General features: G+C 51.1%; 1 protein-coding gene across 4 annotated transcripts in view; it reads left to right on the top strand.

Moving 5' to 3' along the window:
• Nucleotides 1-21,493, top strand: part of TRIO (trio Rho guanine nucleotide exchange factor) — a 330,643-nt gene extending 309,150 nt beyond the window's left edge. For 2 of the 4 annotated variants that reach the window (XM_032470128.1, XM_032470139.1), the window contains exons 46-57: nucleotides 121-312; nucleotides 1,538-1,715; nucleotides 6,123-6,946; nucleotides 10,933-11,180; nucleotides 12,658-12,796; nucleotides 13,547-13,574; nucleotides 13,779-13,941; nucleotides 14,203-14,324; nucleotides 15,619-15,697; nucleotides 17,452-17,652; nucleotides 19,828-19,966; nucleotides 20,559-21,372. In XM_032470128.1, the coding sequence (XP_032326019.1) occupies nucleotides 121-312; nucleotides 1,538-1,715; nucleotides 6,123-6,946; nucleotides 10,933-11,180; nucleotides 12,658-12,796; nucleotides 13,547-13,574; nucleotides 13,779-13,941; nucleotides 14,203-14,324; nucleotides 15,619-15,697; nucleotides 17,452-17,652; nucleotides 19,828-19,966; nucleotides 20,559-21,113 (2,868 nt within the window). In that variant the 3' untranslated portion in view covers nucleotides 21,114-21,372. The other 2 variants (XM_032470122.1, XM_032470150.1) reach the window with 2 other exon arrangements.
• The last annotated feature ends 295 nt before the right edge of the window (nucleotides 21,494-21,788 follow it).

Genomic DNA, 21,788 nt, shown 5'->3' on the forward strand with positions numbered 1-21,788 from the left:
CATGAAAGATACTTTATTATTCTGTGGGAGGAAAGCTAAAGAAAACAGAACTTCATCTGTCTTAACTTAGAATGCAATGTTTTCTTCTCCTATTCCTTTGCCCCCTTTTCCTTGTTCTAGGGTAAAATTGTTGCCCAGGGCAAGCTGCTCTTACAGGACACATTCTTGGTCACAGACCAAGACACGGGACTTCTGCCTCGCTGCAGAGAGAGGCGGGTGTTCCTCTTCGAGCAGATCGTCATTTTCAGCGAGCCGCTTGATAAAAAAAAGGGCTTCTCCATGCCAGGATTCCTATTTAAGAACAGCGTCAAGGTAACCTGTAGGCATGTGTTTTCTCATGTGCTAACGCATACACCCGTCATGCTGATAAACTGTTTCCTTTTTAATGGTGGCATGTCCTGCTGTCTTGTTTATTAAATATTTAGAAAATTTTCTAATACATTTCAGAACCTTTAAATTCACTCCATCCATCCGCCATCTGTGTCCTCAGTGGCCAATGTCTTCCACATGCTGCAGCCACTCATTTGTACCACGAGAGGCCCTCACCGTGGTTAGTTTTTGTGCTCCACCTTCTCTAGGACCAAGTGAAATTTGTTTAAGTTCAGGGGCCTGGATTGGGAGAGGAGAGCTTAGCCAGGGTCGTCTTCCCCACTTAACAAAGAGCTATTCTGCACTCAGCTCGGCCTGGGGCTCGAGGGATGGATGAGGCAGGCGGTCCGTGTCCTGGGGTAGCTTGCTTTCTGATAGAAAAAAATTTATTGTCTGATAAACAATAAAATTATCGCAAATGACCCTGAGTCCTAGAAAAGGGACAAACCAAGGGTGAGAGAGAGGAGGCCTGAGGTCCCAGCAGATTACCATTTCTAGTTAATTGTTTAAGCTACTGGTTGAACTCCTGGTAATCCCCATGTACCTGAGTGAGAAGAGTCATTAAAAAGCTTTAAGGTAATGATTCCTGAGGCAATAAAAATGGCAGCTCAGCCAAAAAGTGGTTGTTTCAGTTTTGACCTAGGATGAACTGTGCCCTCGACCAGTGGGAATAAATGGGCTTTCGTTTTTTTATCGTGGTAAAATACACATAACATAAAAATTAGCAACTTAACCATTGTTCAGTGTACAGCCCAATGGCATTAAGGACATTCACATTGTTGTGCAGCTGTCACCACCGTCCACCTCCAGAACTCTTCATCTTCTAAAACTAAAACTCCATACTCATTAAACACTAACTCCCCATTCCACCTCCCCTGGCCCTGCAACCAGCCTTCCATGTACTGTCTCTGGGAGTCTGATGACTCTAGGTACCTCAGCTAAGTGGAATCATAACAGTGTTCATCTTTTGATGACTGGCTCATTTCACGTAGCATAATGTCCTCCAGGTTCAGCTGTGTTGTACCTTATGACAGACTGTCCTTCCTTTTTAAGGCTGAAAAATAGTCTATGGTATATATAGACCAGACTTTGATTATCCATTCATCTGTTGATGGACACATGGGTTGCTTCTGCCTTTCAGCCGTTGTGAGTAACACTTTTTTTTCAGGTGAGTTGCCTTTGCCTGGAGGAAAATGTGGAAAACGATCCCTGTAAATTTGCTCTGACATCGAGGGCAGGTGATGTGGTGGAGACCTTCATCTTGCATTCATCCAGCCCAAGTGTTCGGCAAACGTGGATCCATGAAATCAACCAAATTTTAGAAAACCAGCGCAATTTTTTAAACGGTAATGTGTGTTCTGTTCCTGGGTAGGGGTTTTCTTTCCCTAATGTACAGATTTCTGTTTCTCGTCTCCTATTACATACAAATAATAGGAGACGCAACTTAGTGGACTGGGCACCGTTCTAAGCACGGTCTGTATGTTGCTTCATTTCATCTTCACAATGACCCTGTGTGGCAGGTACTCCTATTGTTCCCATTTTACAGATGAGGAAGCTGAGGCACAAAATGGATTCGTAATTTGCTCCAAGTCCCACAGATTGTTCACAGCAGAGTCAGGATACAGAGCAGGCCATCTGGCTCTTGGCCGTGTGCCCCACACACTACGCTGTTCATTCCGTCCCCCTGGCTCTCGTACCATATGTGCACCAGAGCCCTGTCCTGGGAAAGGAATGCATGAGAAAAAACTTAAGGCAGCGGATGGAATCGGCCAAAGATACTGGAGGCATTCTTGAGGGCAACTTTAAAATTTGTGTTCAATAGCATTGTACATCACGCCTCCCTCCTCATTAGGACAAGACATGTTTTTTCCTTCCCACTTCCATGGCATGAGTGATTCTAGAAGAGCAATACAATAATGATACAGCACAACACCGTGCAGCAGTAAGGGGCCAGACCTCAGGGGAAAGGTCTTCTCCACGTGGAGAGGGAGACCACACTGACCTTATGTCACAGTTATTTTGACTCCTTATAGCCCTGACCTGAAACTGCTTGCTCCTCTTCGTGACAACTGACTTTGACTCTGGTTTTAATTTAACGATCTCAGAAGAGCTTCAAGAATTCAGTGAGAAGCTAAATACTCATTCAATGTGTTTTCTTTCTCCTTTTCTCATGTTCACATTCCATGTCTATGCCCCGGTCCAACAGGACATTATAATTTCTTTTCTTTTTTTCTTTTTTTTTTTTTTAACATTTTTTATTGAGTTACAGTCATTTTACAATGTTGTGTCAAATTCCAGTGTAGAGCACAATTTTTCAGTTATACATGAACATATATATATATATTCATTGTCACATTTTTTTTTCACTGTGAGCTACCACAAGATCTTGTATATATTTTCCTGTACTATACAGTATAATCTTGTTTATCTATTCTACATATGCCTGTCAGTATCTACAAATTTTGAACTCCCAGTCTGTCCCTTCCCACCCTCCACCCCCTTGGGAACCACAAGTTTGTATTCTATGTCTGTGAGTCTGTTTCTCTGTTTCTGTTTGGTATTATGTTCTTTAATTTTTTTTTAAATTCCACATATGAGCAATCTCATATGGTATTTTTCTTTCTCTTTCTGGCTTACTTCACTTGGAATGACATTGTTCAGGAACATCCATGTTGCTGCAAATGGCATTATGTTGTCGGTTTTTATGGCTGAGTAGTATTCCATTGTATAAATATACCACATCTTTATCCAGTCATCTGTTGATGGACATTTAGGCTGTTTCCATGTTTTGGCTATTGTAAATAGTGCTGCTATGAACATTGGGGTGCAGGTGTCATTCTGAAGTAGGGTTCCTTCTGGATATATGCCCAGGAGTGGGATTCCTGGGTCATATGGTAAGTCTATTCCTAGACTTTTGAGGAATCTCCATACTGTTTTCCACAGTGGCTGCACCAAACTGCATTCCCACCAGCAGTGTAGGAAAGTTCCCTTTGTCTCCACAGCCTCTCCAGCATTTGTCATTTGTGGACTTTTGAATGATAGCCATTCTGGCTGGTGTGAGGTGTTACCTCATCGTAGTTTTGATTTGCATTTCTCTGATAATTAGTGATATTGAGCATGTTTTCATGTGCCTATTGATCATTTGTATTTCTTGGAGAATTGCTTGTTTAGGTCTTCTGCCCATTTTTGGATTGGTTTTTTTTTTTTTTTAAGTCATATGAGCTGCTTATATATTCTGGAGATCAAGCCTTTGTCGGTTTCATCGTTTGCAAAAATTTTCTCCCAATCCATAGGTTGTTGTTTTGTTTTACTTATGGTTTCCTTTGCTGTGCAGAAGCTTGTAAGTTTCATTAGGTCCCATTTGTTTATTCTTGCTTTTATTTCTATTGCTTGGGTAGACCGCCCTAGGAGAACATTTTTAAGATGTATGTGAGATAATGTTTTGCCTGTATTTTCTTCTAGGAGGTTTATTGTATCTTGTCTTATGTTTAAGTCTTTGATCCATTTTGAGTTTATGTTTGTGTATGGTGTAAGGGAGTGTTCATTGATTTACATGCTGCTGTCCAGTTTTCCTAACACCATTTGCTGAAGAGACTGTCTTTATTCCATTGTATCTTCTTGCCTCCTTTGTCAAAGATTAGTTGACTGAAAGTTTGTGAGTTCATTTCTGGGCTCTCTGTTCTGTTCCATTGGTCCATATGTCTGTTTTTGTAGCAATACCATGCTGTCTTGATGACTGTAGCTCTATAGTATTGTCTGAAGTCTGGGAGAGTTATTCCTCCAGCCTCTTTCTTTTTCTTCAGTAATGCTTTGGCAATTCTAGGTCTTTTGTGCTTTCATATAAATTTTATTATGAGTTGTTCTAGTTCTGTGAAATATGTCCTGGTTAATTTGATAGGGATTGCATTAAATCTGTAGATTGCCTTGGGCAGTTTGACCATTTTAACAATATTGATTCTTCCAATCCAGGAACATGGGATATCTTTCCGTTTTTTTAAGTCTACTTTAATTTCCTTAATCAGTGTTTTATAGTTCTCTGTGTATAAGTCTTTCACCTCCTTGGTTAGATTTATCCCTAGATATGTTATTACTTTGGGTGCTATTTTAAAGGGGATTGTTTCTTGACTTTCTTTTTCTGTTGATTCATTATTAGTGTAAAGAAATGCAACTGATTTTTGAACGTTAATCTTGTAACCTGCTGCCTTGCTGGATTCTTTGATTAGTTCTAGTAGTTTTTGTGTGGACCTTATAATTTCTTCGTCACATAAAATCACCTCCACACCTTGAATGACACTTAAGAACCAGGAACACAGGCACTAAAATCAGTGTGGAAAATCAATGGGGGAGACTGATGGAACACGTGCTTAGCATGCACAAGGTCCCAGGTTCAATCCCCAGTACCTCCACTAAAAAAAATAAATAAATAAAAAAGAAACTTAAGAAAATAAATAAATAAAAGAATTTTTTTAAAATCAAGGTTACATGGCATTTTTGGCCAAGTGGTAATCAGTTTCTTGGGTGTTAACTCCAGGCTCCTGTCTAGACTGTAGATTGGTCATTGCTTACATGTCCAGTTAGAATTGGATATCTGGGGCTGGTGGGTTGGGGGGATGTTCCCGTTTATGTAGAAAAAAGTTCTGCGCCCATGACTGAGTGAATGCAGGTCTCTTTAAATACGTTGTTCTGAAGTGCTGCATTGAATGCCGGGCCCCAGCATGTAACTACTGGGACGTCTCTGAACCTCTGCTGTCTTCTTCAAAGTAAAGTGAGCTGCCTCCCGAGTTGCAGGCATGACCGAGCCATGCTCTTCAGGTTTCCCAGGTACTTGTTCAGTCTAGAGGACGGTAGTAATTCCTGCTCCCGAGGGTGAAGGAGACCAGGAACATGCTCTCGCCTTAGTCTGTCCGGTGTCATTGGCTCCAGAGTGCACTTCCACACGTGCCTGATGCCTCTGGATTATTGTACATCTCAAAGATTTTCGGTCTTTCAGAATTTGTGTTGGTGTTTCCCCAGATCTTACTTTGCATTTTCCCCGCAGATGATTATGTAACTGAATCACTAAAGCCCAGAGGTGGGACAGCCTCACAACCCACAGTGGTCTGTGCTCTCCTTCCCTTCCATGTCTCTCCTGCCCAGTCTGCAAAGCCGAGGTGGTCTCTGCCTCCCTGTTTGGTAACCACAGGATTGCTTAACTGCTCTCTGGTTTAAGAAGACCATTGCAGCAGCTGGACTAAACTTTTTCACTCAAGGAGCCAGCTGGTACCCGGGGAGGCCCAGCTGACTCCCCTAGCAGCTTGGGACCCCGCTGACACTGGCGATTTGCATGGGACGCTCCCGGCTGATTCAGTTCCTTTTCACTTGGCAGTGGTGCTAGGGCTGTGCTTGCTTCTCCTCCAACCTCTCCTTGACCTTGTACTTCTGCTCCCTTGGCCCCCTGGCCACCCCTCACAGGGCAGGCAGACTGCCCTTGATGGAGCCAATTTAAACTCCTTCATGAACAGGAGGGTAGAATATAAGACCATTTCTTTTTCAGCCCCTGATGTTTGGATGGTGTCAGCCTGCCGCCTGGAGAATGGCTGGGTGTGTCTAGAGCATAGTGATTGGAAGTTAGGTGGATACCCTGTGACTTGACTGTGGGGCACGAAGACCAGCACTCCCTTTCAATTAATCGTGCCTCTTTTCCTTTGGCCCCTGTGGCGGTCCTTTTCTGGGACCCCTGACTGACTCTCTTCTGTATCTCACGTGTCTTCCAGCCTTGACATCACCAATCGAGTATCAGAGGAACCACAGCGGGGGCGGCGGCAGCGGGGGCAGCGGCGGGGGTGGGGGCGGCGGCGGGGCCCCCAGCGGCAGCGGCGGCAGCAACCACGGCGGCGGCCCCGGCAGCGGCGGCGGCCCCCCCAGCTCCAGCCGAAGCAGACCCTCCCGGATCCCCCAGCCTGTCAGACACCACTCCCCCGTGCTGGTCTCCTCTGCAGCCTCCAGCCAAGCAGAGGCAGACAAGATGTCAGGTATGTCCGCTCCCGGCCTGTCACTGCCTCCTCCCAGCAGCAGCCTCGCCCTGGAGCCTGGCCCCAGCCAGCCCACCAGGCGCCCCCCCAGCAGCGAGCCCGAAGGTCCCGAGCGAGAAGCGGAGCCGATCCCCAAGATGAAGGTGATGGACAGCCCCAGGAAGGCCACCGGGATTGCCACGGGTGCCCATCAGGACGGAGCCGCTAAGGAGGCGCGGGCGCCCCCGGAGGACGGCCGCGCGCGGAGCGGCCTGGGCCCCCTGCCCTTGGGCAAGCCCCGGCCCGGGGCCATCTCGCCTCTGAACTCTCCTCTGTCTGCCGCCTTCCCCTCTCCGATCGGCAAGGAGCCCTTGCCCCCTAGCAGCCCCCTGCAGAAGGGGGGCTCCTTCTGGAGCTCCATCCCCGCCTCCCCCTCCAGCCGGCCCGGCTCCTTCACCTTCCCGGGGGACAGTGACTCCCTCCAGCGGCAGGCGCACCGCCACGCGGCCCCCAGCAAGGACACGGACCGCATGAGCACGTGCTCCTCGGCCAGCGAGCAGTCCGTGCAGTCCACCCAGAGCAATGGGGTAAGAGCGCCCGGCCGCCTCCGCCCGCCCGCCCCGCTGCCTCTGTCCCGCGGCTCCTCTTCTAAACCTCCCGCGTCACCGCCGCTGTCCTCGTACTAACTGCGGGCTCTCCGCTGCTGCGCTGCGGTAATCAGCTGCTCCGGGCCTCCCTGCGCACTGACCACGCAGACCCGCGGGACGCCTTCTAACCCCTCCTGCTCCCGGCGGACGGCGCGCTCTCGTCTCTACTAACTCGCTGCTTGCTTGGTTTGTGTCTCCTTAATACGGGAACGCAGATCATTAACCTTCTGAATGCGGCATCTTTAAACCTTTCACGTTTTCCGACCAACCGAGTATCTTGGAACTTCCTCTCTAGCTCCTGCCTTCCTCACACACTTTTTTAGAGGGGTCAGTGTCCCCTCTGTCTACCTCCTACGTCAACTGAAAGCTGTACATTCTAAGCTTTTTGCTCATCGCTTGGTTGTGCTCTTTTACGCCTTAAATTACCTTTGCAGCGTTTTTGACTCATCTGCTGAAAAAAAAAACCTCAAGAAAACTTCCAACAGCAATTCAAAGCAAACTTAAACTGACAAAATGGGTGGAAGGAATCTCTCCAGTGGAAATATTTGTCCGTCCCCCCCCCCCCCCCCAAGTTTCACTGTGGAAGAGAGTCTGCTCTGGGGCCTCTGGATGGTGGGCTCCACCGGCGGCTGGGAGCGGAGGCGCAGGCAGGCTGGATTCGGAGCGTCCACGTTCTGTCCAGCAGGGGGCGCAGTGCGGGCGCCGGTCGCTGCAGGGCATCGCCTATCACTATACGTGTTCTCAGCAGAAGGGTTGCTGTGGTGGGGTTTCCCCCCCATCCTGTGGCTTCCTCACTATCCTACCCGACTGTTTCGTACACGGCAGATGATCTGACCCATAACACCTTCCCAGAGGCATGCATGAGGAATTAGAGCTGTTCTAATGAGTGTATATTTGATCACCTTATAAATTTTTAAATTCATTTCCCTGAAAGGGTCTGTGTTTCTCTTTATACAAAAGAAAAAAGAAAGAAAGAAAGATGGCTTGTGCATGTCTCTCTCTCTTTCCTCTGGACTTCCATTAATGCTTTGTTGGGGTTGACTTGGCCTTATTCTCTCCTTCTATGTTTTGTTATGTATTTTGTTAACCTCAATCTTTGTATTTAACTGAGGGAGAAATTAAGAAACGGGTCTTGGTACATTTATTTGCCCTTCAATTTTCTGCTCAAAAGTAAGTGGTAGGGGCAGGCATCCTCTGCAGTGGCCGTCCCCAGTGTCCTCGGGTCCTGCAGAGAGCCTGGGCCCCCACCTCCTGTTTCAAAATGCTGGGTATGCAGGTGAGCATCAGAAGAGTTTCAGCCAGGAGAAAGATGCAGAGGCTGGGTGATGCTCGCACCTGCTAGTGCCTAGTTGAACTCTCAGGATGCAGGCGTGGCCTCACAGCTGAGACCAGTCTGAAATCAGCCAGGCAACAGCCCTTGAGCCCATCCTAACCTGGACGCTTCCCCTTTGAGCACAGGAGGGGTTCTCAGAGCCTGTGTTTCAGAAGGAACACCTCACACGCCCTGGTGCGGGAGCCCATGCTGGCCCTTGCGTGTCCCTGAGTGTGCACCAGCCCCCACCCGGCCCCCCCAGGATGCTCACTCTGAGATCAGGATGCTCACTCTGAGATAAGCCCCGTCAGGTGGGGCACACACGTTCTGGCCAGTGTTAGGTTGCCAAAGTTGCCTCTGGTTTCTGCCTCTCATTGTTTCTTAATGTGGTAGGTAACCTATAAAGGGAATTTGCCAGTGTTCTGGGTGAGTCCAAGTGCCTTACAGAATCACCCTGGAGGCCTGGGAAGACCACTGGAGGCCTAGAACAGACATTTGAAAATGTCCTCTAGAACTCTTGAGTATTTTTGTTAAAGGAACCACCACTCTGCCCACTCCCACCCATTCAGGCCACCTAATCCCCCCGCCGGGTCAGCCGCAGCCTCCTTCCTTCTTGTCGGCTTCTGTGAAGCTGTCTGCGGTCACTGCCAAGCAGCTATACCTACGCCACGGCCTCGGTCTTCCTTCCTCCTTTAATGGGCACCTTCTGGAAAGTTCCACCAAGAGCAAGAGAGTGGATGTGGATCAACCCACTGACTGTGCCAGCCCCCAAATGTGGACGTCCACAACTTCCCCACACCCCTTCCCCAGTCTAGACAGCAGTGAAAATACAGCCTTGCCTTTCTCTCAGAGGCTGGCCAGCATTAAATGAGATAGATTTTTAAATGCCTGATACTTAGATTGGTACATGGTGAGTTTTCAGAAACTCTAAACAGCTGTGTTCTTGTGGCAAAATATGAATTATGAGACAAAATCTGGTACACTGTATTACCAAAGACATCTGTACCACATAAGTTGGTTTTGTTTACATTTTCTAGCAAATGTGGCTTTGTAGTCTCAAAACCATCGGGTGTCAGGATACTAAAGTGCATGCTAAAAGGATAGGACTGCATAAAGGAGTGTACCCAGGCCAAGCCTAATGTGGACAGTCCGGGGACACGGCCAGACTCCTCAGCTGAGACGGAAACGAGAACCTGGCACCCCACTGTGTCTAACTTACGTATCCACTGCGGGCCAGAGCATGGCCCAGCCCTTGGGATCCCCAGCACGCTGGCTCGCTGACAGTGGACAGCCGTCTGCTTCCGTGTGTCCTGATACCAGCTCAGTAACCCAGAGCTGACATGCATGTGGCAAGATTTCTGACAGCCACATCTGCACAACCAGGACCTGCCCCAAGCATCCAAGAGCCCAGGTGAGACCAGCGTCTTCAGAGTCCTGGGAATCCGTGAACATCCAGACGACATCTTTGGTGGGAGCCTCTGAGAAGATGCTGAGGGGAGCAGGGCGCCTGACGTGCCACCTGCCGACAGAGGGGATGGGGCAGGACGTAGCTTGGGATTTGGCAGAGGTCTCAGCTTCCTCCTCCTTCCCTGGACCAAGGGGTCACTTGGTAAATGACAGCTTGGGACAAATACTGTCATTTGTGGTTTTTTCCACTCAGCAGCTACCACCACACAGCTTGTGGGCCTGGGTAGGTGGCCTCAAGAAGTGATCTTTGTTTTAATTTTGCAATCTTGCCTCGCTGACTGAGTTACTGAACATGTATTGAGTGCCTGCTACATGTCAGTCACTGTGATGGATGCTAAAGACACAGTAGTGACCCGAAGAGATCGGGTACCACTGGCACTCCAAGATAAGGAGAAGGTAGGCTTCCCCTTGCCAGGGGTTGTCCCCATGGCTGCAGCATCTTCGGGACACTGGAATCACGCAAGCTTGTAAGAGGGCTGCCCACCAAGGGACGTGTGAAGGAGGCAGAGTAGCTCTCCATGAGAGCAGAACAGGAACTGATTTACTTTACAGATGTCCCCCGTTCTTCTTTTAAAAGGACAAACGTGGAAACGATGAGGGATGCCAGCAGCTCGGCGTGATCCTGGAATACGTGTTCTCGGTGAACATTTTATCTGGCAGATTTGGGACCTTTTCCATGATCTGATCTGTCAGCGAGCTGAAGAGCTACTCGTTGTGGCTTTTTTTATTTAATAAAACTTTAAAAAATGAGCATGAGAGTCCCAGTGATGTTACCATGACATAGGTAGAACCCAGCACGGCATCAGTGTGAGGATGAGCTGTTCTTTTGACGGTGCAAGGAAGTCGGGGCTAAAATAAACTTCCAAAGGAAAATGTCACCATCGCCATAGTTTGTTTTTTTGTTTGTTTGTTTTAAGATTGTTCCTAAATTGCTTTCTAGAGAAACCCTGGTGATCAGTTACTGAAAAAAGGCACCCAGTTAAGTAGCTAAAGAGTGGCACGGAGGGAGGGTGCAGAGTCCCTCCGTGCCCACCCGGAGAGCCCTGCTCTGGGCCGTCATGCAGCGGCCCACGCAGACGCGCACTGTCCTGCCACCAGATTTCACTTCAGTTCCCCTCTGCCTTTTTGTTCCTCTTTCCCTCTACAGAGTGAAAGTAGCAGCAGTAGCAACATCTCCACCATGTTGGTGACACACGATTACACGGCAGTGAAGGAGGATGAGATAAACGTCTACCAAGGAGAGGTCGTTCAAATTCTGGCCAGCAATCAACAGAACATGTTTCTGGTGTTCCGAGCCGCCACTGACCAGTGCCCCGCAGCCGAGGGCTGGATTCCGGGCTTCGTCCTGGGGCACACCAGTGCAGTCATCATGGAGAACCCCGACGGGGCTCTCAAGTGAGTGCCCGGCAGGGCAGCTGGGGTTGGGGGAGCCTGGGAGGGGGCGCCCGTGGAGAGAAAGCTGTGCTGTGGTCAGTTGAATGAGTTCATTCCTAAGTGCTATGTGGAACCCCGAAGTGAAAATGGGCTGGCCTTCCCTCTCAGACTCGTTTGATGAATTCTTTTAATAACCTGTGTTTGCACACACGTGGCTTTTTTAAACCGCTAGGTAGAACACAGAGATATTTTAAGTCCCAGAGGTCCTGAGAGGGGAAGCTTTTTAAGACCCCCTAACTCGTTACTGGTTGTGCTGAGGGTGCGTGGGTGAAGATCATCATTCTGTAAGCTGCAGCTAAAGGTCTGTTATGCCATTACCATTACGCCCTATATATACTGGAAGATTAGTTCAGTTAAGAAACTTGAAACCAATTTTGCTGCATTAAGCATTATTTTAAAGGAAGCTGAATTCAGCTGCTGGTTTCAAACTCTGCCCTTCCCTGAATCTCTCTGGCTATGGGAGAGGACAGCCAGGTGGCTTCTGGGAGTGGAAGCATTGCAAACCTATGATTTTTAAGTCTTCAAAGGCTTCAGCCCAAAAAATCAGACTCAAGGGCACTAACAGTGGCCACATTCCTCTCCAGGCATGGCAGTTCCCCTGCCTGGGTTTGCAGCCCAGACTGGCCAGCATCCCAGCACCACCCTGTACCTCTGGGCTCAGCGTTCACACCCGGGCTTGAGTCCGGGCTTGAGTTCAGGCTACAAAGAACCTACTGTCCTTAACAGTCCCTTGTCCTGTTTCTCCTTGATATATGGAAATATTTTATTCTGGCACATTGTTCAAGAGTCCCGTTTTTTATTTTGCTTTCTCAAAAATATTCTTAGGTCCTGTATTAGGGTTCTGCAGAGAAATAGAACCAATAGAGTGTAGGGGTGTATGTATATTATAAGGTTGGCTCATACAATTGTGGAGACCGGCGAGTCCAGATCTGCACTGTGGGCCAGCAGGCTGGGGGCCTGGAAGAGCCAGTGGTGCAGATGAAGCCTAAAGGCATTCTGCCTGAGAATTCCCTCTTGCTCAGGGAGGCCAGTCTTTTTGTTCTAGTCAGGCCTTCAACTGATTGGATGAAGCCCACCACACTTTGGAGGGCAGTCTGCTTTACTCTACCAATTAAAATGTCAGTTTCATCCAGGAACACCCAAAATGATGTGTGACCAAATAACTGAGCGCTGTCAAGTTGATACATAAAACTAACCATCCCAGGTAGCTTTGTATTTTAATCCTTAAAACTTAACTTAAGAAATTGTTGGTTTTATATCTCTGGTTATCGAGAACCACAGGAAAGTTCTCCTCAGCAGAGATGACTGTTGCTAAAGGAATCTCAGTCCCCTGACAGCCGCCTACGTTGGACAGTCAGCTCTTCTCTAATGCTTTCAGGGAATCATTTGCTGAACACTGGGGAGGCATAATACTAGCAATGTGTTATCCGCCCCCTAGGAAGGCAACATCTTGGCACACAGCACTCCGTTTAAGGAAGAAATCTGAGAAAAAAGATAAAGACGGCAAACGGGAAGGCAAGTTGGAGAACGGTTATCGGAAGTCCCGGGAAGGGCTCAGCAACAAGGCATCTGTGAAGGTGAGCACAGCGCCTCCAGGGACCTGTGTCGCTCCTCGGGGAGCAGGAGGAGCCTGGACCGGGTCCTGGCAGCACCCCGTCTCCCTCTGCCCTGCGAGTAGACCCGAGGGCCTTTGTAGGGGGATGGTGTGGCCCAGGTATGCACCGGTGTTCCGAGGAACCAGGTATACAAGTGTACACCTCACTGGGCGCATGCGTGGCTGACAAGGACCGCCGCTAGGTTCCCAGAGGAAGCAGAGACTAGATCCCCAGAGGCAGGCAGAGCACGGGGCTCAGACCACAGGGGAGGTGACGAGATGCTGAGACACAGGGTCACCAGCTGCAGCAAGTTCCCTCGGCAGGAGCTTCAGCCAGCTTTACTCCTGTAACCAGAGTGCCTTAAACCTGTTCGGGTCCTGTTTGGAGAAAAAATATTTCCTAAAGGGAATCCAAGGACCCTGGGTCAGGACACCGGCCATTCTGCCGGAAGGAGGGGATCCAGGGATCCGCAGGACTCAGCTCGTAGGATGAAAATAAAGGACATCTCCGAGTTTAAGCAGCATTTTCGTGTTTATGGGTAGGAAAGAAAAAACTCTCCTCCATTTGTGTGACACGAAGCTTTCGGGTGCATTCAAAGGCAGTGAGATACCAGGCAGGCCAAGTTGTCTTTCCTCTCATCTTTCCACCATAGTTGCAGCCCTGGAATAAAACTAATGTATCTCAAGATAGCTTATGACTCTGGTTAATAGCTGTGTGCTCCTTCCATTTCAGCTTCTCAATCCCAACTACATATATGACGGTGAGTTCTGCTCTTTTGCTGCTAGTCTTTTAGGGGGCAGGTCTGTGGGGTTTCAGGACACTTGGGTGTAGCCTGTGGACATGGGTTTTCTGTGGAGCTCTGGGCTTGGACAGCATCTTAGGCCACACACGTCTGTTGGGGAAGCACTGGTGGGCACGGGAGGGGAGCCGGGTGACCGGCGTGACTGACTCCTTTCCGGTGCAGTTCCCCCAGAATTCGTCATTCCCTTGAGTGAGGTCACGTGTGAGACAGGGGAGACCGTTGTTCTTAGATGTCGGGTCTGTGGCCGCCCCAAGGCCTCGATCACCTGGAAGGGCCCTGAACACAGCACCCTGAACAACGATGACCACTACAGCATCTCCTACAGGTGAGGGGGCCCTTCAGGACAGTGAACGTGACCTCATTTCACTGGGACTGACAGTCGACTCCCTTGGTCACCTTTGGCCCTGGGATGCCCCCCTCGTGAGGGAATGTGTCACACCTGGGTGGGCAGCTGGGATTGAAATCCTACTTGAAACTGCCCGTCAGCACCTGAGCTCCTGGTTTCCTGTGTCCCCGAGGGAGAGAGGGGGGCTGGCGGCGGGGAGAGCTGAGCCGCCCTGAACCTGTGTGCCCTCCTGTGCGGCAGTGACTTGGGAGAGGCCGCTCTGAAGATCGTCGGTGTGACCACCGAGGACGACGGCATCTACACGTGCATTGCTGTGAACGACATGGGGTCAGCCTCGTCTTCGGCGAGTCTGAGGGTTCTAGGTGAGACACCCCCCATCCCCGCCACACGCACACACTCGACGTGACCAAAAGTACGTGACACATCACTTGTGGGCTGCAAGGGGCAGACCAGCCTCTGGGATGCCCAGGCGGGTGACCCCTGGGCAGGCAAGGAGCTCGGCAAAGGCCTCTACCCACGGCCGCTGAGCCCGGGAGCCTCTGGTGCCGGCCGCGAGGAGCAGCAAGGGGCATCCTGTGCTCTTAGCACTCAAAACGCGTTCTCGTCCGCAGCTTTTCCTTTGTCTGATTATTCATTTGCCACTTTGGCTCTAAGAGGAACTATTCTAAGTCAGACTCATGTAGAAGAGAACCAAAAGGAAGGAAAGGAGGGAGTGTGGGTAAGGCCCGTGCAGGCTCTGTGCCCGTGCTAGACCCTGACAGCCCTGCAGTCCTCCGATCCCTCCCATGAGCGTGAGGTGACCTCAGTGGGACGAAAGCCCTTGCTCTCCCCGTGCCCAGCAAAGCCTGTTCTCTCTCCTCAGCTGAACCCTGAGCTTCTGGAGGCAGAGCCATATCTTAGGCCATTTAGAATTTCCTATGGTTGCACTTGACGTGTGCAGATGCTCTGAACCACACATCCAGGCTGATTTTCAGCTTCGATTTTGCAGAAGGCCCTCTGTGCCATCAGGGATGCTGGTGGGCCCGCCAGCTACACTGGGTATAGGAAGCTGCTTCCAAGAGTGAAAATTAAAGAACTAAATTAAATAAATGAAGTAAAATAATTTTTTAAAAGCTAAGGAAAAGAAAGAAATAAAAGAACTAAAGGTGAACTGAGTCCAGGGACACCCTGTGTGTAGACAGTGAACACAGTTGTCTTAGAACTTCTATCTTTGTATCTTACTCCAGTGTATTTTAACCTCATTAAGTCAAAGGGTTCTGGGTTTTGGATCATGGTACAAGAAAGGAAGAAAACTTGAATTTGACCACAGATAATCATCCATGTTCTAATTTTAAAAGATGTCACAAAAATTATATAGTTGATTTCTTAAAAATAAAGCAGTAGTGAAAGCAAGGAAGTTTAGGGAGACAAGACTCTTCCTAGGAATATGCTGTCTTGTAGAAACGCGAGGGTGTGTTTATTTCTGTCGCACAAATCCATCTGTTTCTCATACTGAGTCCCAGCACACGGCATGGATTTTACCCTTCGTTCCGTGAACCACAGTTCAGATGCTCAGCGACCCCGAGCGGCTGCCGCGTTGGGCAGCACAGGGCTCTAGTCCCCACCCCCGAGAGGGGCCCGAGAACCAGGCTCAGGGAGGTGCCGCTCTTCTTGCAGGTCCAGGGAGTGATGGCATCACGGTGACCTGGAAAGACAACTTCGACTGCTTCTACAGCGAAGTGGCTGAGCTTGGCAGGTAGGACGGAAACCCGCAGCCCCTCCTGAGGTCGCAGAGTGAGAGACGCAGCTCTGTGGAACACCCAGAGAAAGTTACAGGGTGTATTTTGCCGGCAGTTGCAAGTTAGGCGTGTGACCTCTGAAGTGTAACTTGTAATCACCTTTCGATATTAAACGTTGAGGAATAAGGAAGACATTTCCAGTCCAGGTTCCAAGAGAGAACCGACACTTACTGCCCTGACCCGACCATTGATGGGGTGAACTGACGCCCTCTCTGCATCTAGGGTGGCGCCAGCTGCGCCCCAGCCTTTGGAGAACCCAGGGAAGGGGCGCTCAGACCCCTTCTTATGGGACGTCATTCTCTGAAACCCAGCTGGGAGATGCTGAATGTGTCCTGCAGGTTTCAGCTGCACCTGGCGATCTAGAGTGTACCCTAAGAGGGGAGCTTCAACAGAGTAGGGCTGTCTCTCTCCAGACAGCAGCCAGGGCGCGGGCGGCAGCTCTGCGGTGCCCTCTGTCACCCAGGGTCTGCCACAGCTCCATGTCCACCTCACGTGGCCCTCATCCACCCTGCAGCGTTTCCTGTGTGGCAGGGGCGTCAGAAGCATGACACCCGAGCTTGTCCCTTTTGAAAAGCTTTCCAAGAAACCCCCCAGCAGCAGGCTCGCAGGTTCTGGTGGCCATTCCTGGGCTCCTGGCTGCCGGGGTCCATGCGCACACCTGCTGCATCAGCCCCACCTGTCTGCCAGCCGTCTGGCCACACAAGGCTCACCCTGCAGTCGGAGCCACAGGGATGTATCACTTCGTGCACCGTGTGACTGGCCTGGCCAGCATTCTTTTCAATTCTGTTGGTCCCTCCTGGACTTGGTCAGCAGGCACTCCCACCCGCACCCACACGTCTGGCCTCGCCTGGGTCCTGGGCCTCTCTCCACATAGACTTTCACCCCGGGCTTCCTCGTGTGATGGCTGGAGCATCCCAGGAGAGCAGAAGCTGTGAGGCCTCTCAGGGCCCCACTTCAGAAATGAACAATCGCGCCTTCTCCGTATTCTGTGGGCAGACCGGGCCACCTGCCAGCCCCGACTCCAGGCAAGAGGAAGAGACTCGGCCTGTCTGAGGGAGGGGGGCAAAGTAGAGTGCCCATCCTTGGCCCAGCACAGTCTGCCCCTGGCCACAGATTTACGTCTTTCCTCACATTCCCCAGCCCCCAGATCTCATCCTGTGGTGGCAGCGGGCTCAGATCCGCGGTCCTGGATCTGGTCCAGGCACAGCTGAGTCTTCCTGGGGGGGGGGGTTCATTGGGTGCAGCTCCTGAGACCACACACTAGAGATGAGTTACCAGCCCTACACACATATCCTACAACGGCAGGACAGAGCAGGGATGGCAAGAGATACTCCTGTCCAAAGTTGGGGAGGGCGTGGGGTGACCATCCATTCCAAGCTGCTTCACGTGGTGAGGAAGGTTTTCCACGAGAGCAAAGTGGAAGCTGCCTGGTAAGTCTCATGGCGTCCCTCCTGCCACGTTCAGAGGTCAGAGGGAGTCACGTGGCCTGCCCTTACACGGGGGAGTCTGCTTCCAGGAGGGGGAGAGGCGGAGTCGCAGGCTGGCTCCCTCGAGGCCATCGTGGGCCGCAGCCCCTCCGCGCGTGGCCGGGAGAGCAGGCTCACCTGCCAGAGGAGGCCGCCCCACATCTGGTCCATTCAGGGTAACAGAGTCTTTTCCTGGTGGCACAGGCAGAGTCCTCTGAAAGCTGTCTTCTCCACCTGCTTTCCAGGGGCAGGTTCTCTGTCGTCAAGAAATGCGATCAGAAGGGAACCAAGCGATCAGTGGCCACAAAGTTTGTGAACAAGAAGTTGATGAAACGTGACCAGGTCACCCGCGAGCTCGGGGTCCTGCAGAGCCTGCAGCACCCGCTGCTCGTCAGCCTCCTCGACACCTTCGAGACCCCCACCAGCTACGTCCTGGTTTTGGAAATGTGCGTGCCCGCCCGCTGCCCCTCCTCTCCCTGCCCCGGCCTCAGCCTCAGGTGGCCCTGTTGGTTACTCTCGAAGAAGGAGACAAAGTGGGACTCAGGATTCACAGGACTTCTGAGACACGTGTCCACTCTGAGACCACGGCCATAGGGCTTCCCGGTGATGGTGCCAGGAAGCAAGGCCTCTGTACAAGCTGCCCACACGGAGGCACAGGCCAAGCAACAGAACGCCCGCCACCCAGGCTCCCTTGGGGTCTCAGCCTCCCTGGAGACTCCACCTAGTTCCCAGAGTCCCGCGGGGCTGGGCCACCCTGGCTGAGACCTGCCTGGGGCCTCCAGCCCAGCCCTGGGGCCCATCCTGGCCCTCAGAGCTCCTGGCCCCCAAAAGGTGGTTACAATGGGGAGATGAGGTGCACCTCACCTAAAGAACGGTCTCCTGGGGGTGGCTCTGACCAGAGCAGCCCCGCTGGTCCCCAAGGTCCTCACTGGGCCCTGTGTGCTACCTCAGTAAACGCTCTGTCGTTTAAAGATAAAGAGTATGACGCGTATGACCCAGAGCAGTTTTGCCCCCCAGGGGACACTTGGCAAACATCTGCAGGCTTTTTGGTTATCACAGCTAGACGTTCCTCAGGGCACAGGGTGGCCTCGCAACGGAGAGTCACTGGCCCAGAGAATCAGTCACGCTGGGGTGGGGACTGCCCTTAGAACATCCCGGTCTCTCTGGACCATCTCGGCACTTAGCTTTGTTTAAATTCCTTTTCCTCCCTTTCAGGGCAGTCATTGCATACGTTTATTTACTTGGGTTTACAATTTCATTTCCATTGGCTCAAGTGAAACCTCTAGCGCCGTTTCGTAGTTCTTGACACGTTGTTGTAGGGAGAGGAGGCTGAGCAGGAGGACCGGCCGCTCGGGGCACGTTCATGGTGGCAGCGGCTCCCTGATTGCAGGGCCTCCCTCAAGACAGATTTTCTGTCTGTCATATCCTTAAAGAATTTGTAAGTGCCTCTACCCTACAGCCTTCATGGGCCTGTTCCGGCCTCTCTCTGGCCTAGCAAACCTGTGAGAGGGCGGGGGGCAGATGGGTCCTGCCCAGCGCCACCAGTTGTGAGGTCAGGGGACCTGGGCTCGTTTTCAGCCTCGCTCCTGTGGAATCCCAACCACTTTGGAAGGTTGCTGTGGGGCTGAGATGATGTCCAGGCAGAGACCTGGGAAGGGGCTTTCTGGCTCTGGAAGCTTGATGACTGACAGCTACTGCTTATCTTACTCAGGGAATTTTAACAGAGTCCTAGCGTGCTGGGCAGACTTCTACAAGACTTCGGTCTGCTTTAAATTTTCAGTGCATTTAGCTGTTATTTCTTTTCACTGGAAAACTAGATGATTTGGTCTCATCATACTGTAAATAGGATTTCTTTTCACAACAAATTACTCACAACCAAATTCCCATTGACAGCTCGCCATTACCATACAAGTGGCCGATATGTTCAGAGAGGCCAGGGCCAGAGCACACCATTGCAATTCCAGTCTTCACCTCCGAGCTGGGTGTCTTGGGGAAGTTATATACCCTCTCTGTGCCTCAGTTTCCTCATCTGTAAAATGAGGACAACTCTCTTCTTCCAGACTTGTCATGAGGATTAAGTGAGTGGATAGAAAGCATTTAGTCCCTGGCTCACAGCACTATTATGTAAGCATTTTTTAAATGTCGAAAGTAATGTCACAGTAGGAAGACTTTGAGTCCAATGTCTTGGACTTGGATCGCCTGCCTCTATTTACATTCCCTCATTCAGACCACATGGCCCATTTTCCAGATGACGAGACTAAGGCTGGGGGAGGTGGGCTCGCGTTATTCCCTCCTGCAGCAGGTACCTGCAGACCACCTGCTGTGTGCAAGGCACTGCCAAGCAGCATGCCCAAGTGGTCTGCACGTCCACAGGGAAGGGTTTGAGTCTCTGCCTCCCAGTTCCCTCCAAGGGTTCAGATGCCTTGTTCCTCACTTGTCTCCACGATGAGGTTAAAAAGAAATTGCCCTCCTGGCCCTGTCGTGCCTTCAGGTGGAGGTGTGAGCCCAAAGTGCCGACGGAACATTGACAGTGGGGCCCAGCTGTGATGTGTGTGTCGCAGGCAGGGCTCTGAGTGACTGACCGAAACCTAAGCAGATCTTGCACGTTCCTCCCTCTGCAGGGCTGACCAGGGACGGCTCCTGGACTGTGTGGTGCGGTGGGGGAACCTCACAGAAGGGAAGATCAGGGCGTATCTGGGTGAGGTTCTGGAAGCCATCCGATACCTTCACAACTGCAGGATAGCACACCTGGACCTAAAGGTTAGTGGAGTCGCAGGGACGGGAGGGCCACACGTCTGAACCCAGTGAGGCCACGTGGTACCTGAGGCCCACTCTCAGTCTGTCTTCTGAATCCAGGCCAGGAGCCCCCAGGGACTGGGGACAAACACGAGGGGTGGGCGATGGGGGCACTGATTTCTGATCTCTGTTTTTAAGTTTGCTCTCAGTGACATATAAATAAGCAATAAAGTACCAGATAAACATTTGAGGTCCTCAGACATTTCTTGCGACTTCAGAAAGTTCCTGTGAATCTTGCTGGGTTGGTGTGCGGCTGGAGCAGCGTGACTGAGACAGGAAGGGGCACGTTGCCGCTGCTGCTGCTAGTAGGGAGGGAGCACTGGCTTCGCCCACCTGCTCGGTTAACACAGCAGCCGCGTGCTCCAGAGAGGGGCCGACCCGGCTGAGTCAGGCAGCCTCTCCCCTCGGTGTTGGCGCTTTGTCCTCCCGTGGGCTTCCTCCTGTTTTGCACGTAAACGGCTGGCCCCCATCGACATCATACATTCCTGGTGAGCATCCCGCTTCAGCCTAAGATAGGGGCTGACGGAAATGACAGTTGTCTTGTCCTGTCTCCTAGCCCGAAAACATCCTGGTGGATCAGAGTCTAGCCAAGCCAACCATCAAGCTGGCTGACTTTGGAGATGCTGTCCAACTCAACACGACCTACCACATCCACCAGTTACTGGGGAACCCCGAGTTTGCTGCCCCCGAAATCATCCTCGGGAACCCGGTCTCCCTGACCTCGGACACGTGGAGCGTTGGAGTGCTGGCCTACGTGCTTCTGAGTGGCGTGTCCCCCTTCCTGGACGACAGCGTGGAAGAGACCTGCCTGAACATTTGCCGGCTTGACTTTAGTTTCCCAGATGACTACTTCCAAGGAGTGAGCCAGAGAGCCAAGGACTTCGTGTGCTTCCTCCTCCACGAGGACCCCGCCAAGCGTCCCTCGGCTGCGCTGGCCCTCCAGGAGCAGTGGCTGCAGGCGGGCCATGGCCACGGCCACAGCAAAGGCGCAAGTGTCCTGGACACGTCCAGACTGACCTCCTTCATTGAGCGGCGCAAACACCAGAACGATGTTCGACCTATCCGAAGCATTAAAAACTTCTTACAGAGCAGGCTCTTGCCTAGAGTTTGACCTATCCTGAAGTTCTTTCTCATTCTCTTTCACCTGCCAATCAGCTGTTAATTTGAATTGCAACGAGAACCACAAACCAACAGACCTGATCAGCTGCCGTCCGTGCATCGTGTGAAACTGTGAGCTGTGCTCGGGACTCGGGCTGCAAGCTGTGCTGGGGTGGAGGCCTTTCTCGCACATTCTGCGAGATTGGAGACAGCATTGCTGTGTCACAGTCTTTTATTCAGGTTTCTGCAAAAAAAAAAAAAAAAAAAAAAAAAGATAAAAAAGAAACTTTTTTAAATGAACAGGAATCGAATTTTGCAAATTTAACATTTTCCAAGATTTATTCAAGGAAGCAAAATGCCTATGTTCAACCACTGGTGTTAACGAACAAAACAGAGATACTGGACCCCTCTGGGGAAGGACACCCCCACCCCCAGCGGCGGCCATCCCCGCGGCCTCGTCCAGAGCTCAGGGTCCACCTGGCTCTGAGCTTTTCCAGCTGCCTGGTCTATGTGCCTCTCGCCGGGACGCCAGACTAGGCTTCTGAAACGTGCATTCAACCTCAAACTTTTGCATAAAAATAGAATGAATCGTTTTGCTCTGATGAAATGTAGGCCTTACTTGTATATAAGACTGGTCCTGCCTTCGGTCTGTCCTCTCCCCACCTGCCTTCCCTCCCGCTCCCCGCCC

Source organism: Camelus ferus, chromosome 3, assembly GCF_009834535.1.
Source record: "Camelus ferus isolate YT-003-E chromosome 3, BCGSAC_Cfer_1.0, whole genome shotgun sequence".
NCBI classification, from domain to species: Eukaryota; Metazoa; Chordata; class Mammalia; order Artiodactyla; family Camelidae; genus Camelus; species Camelus ferus.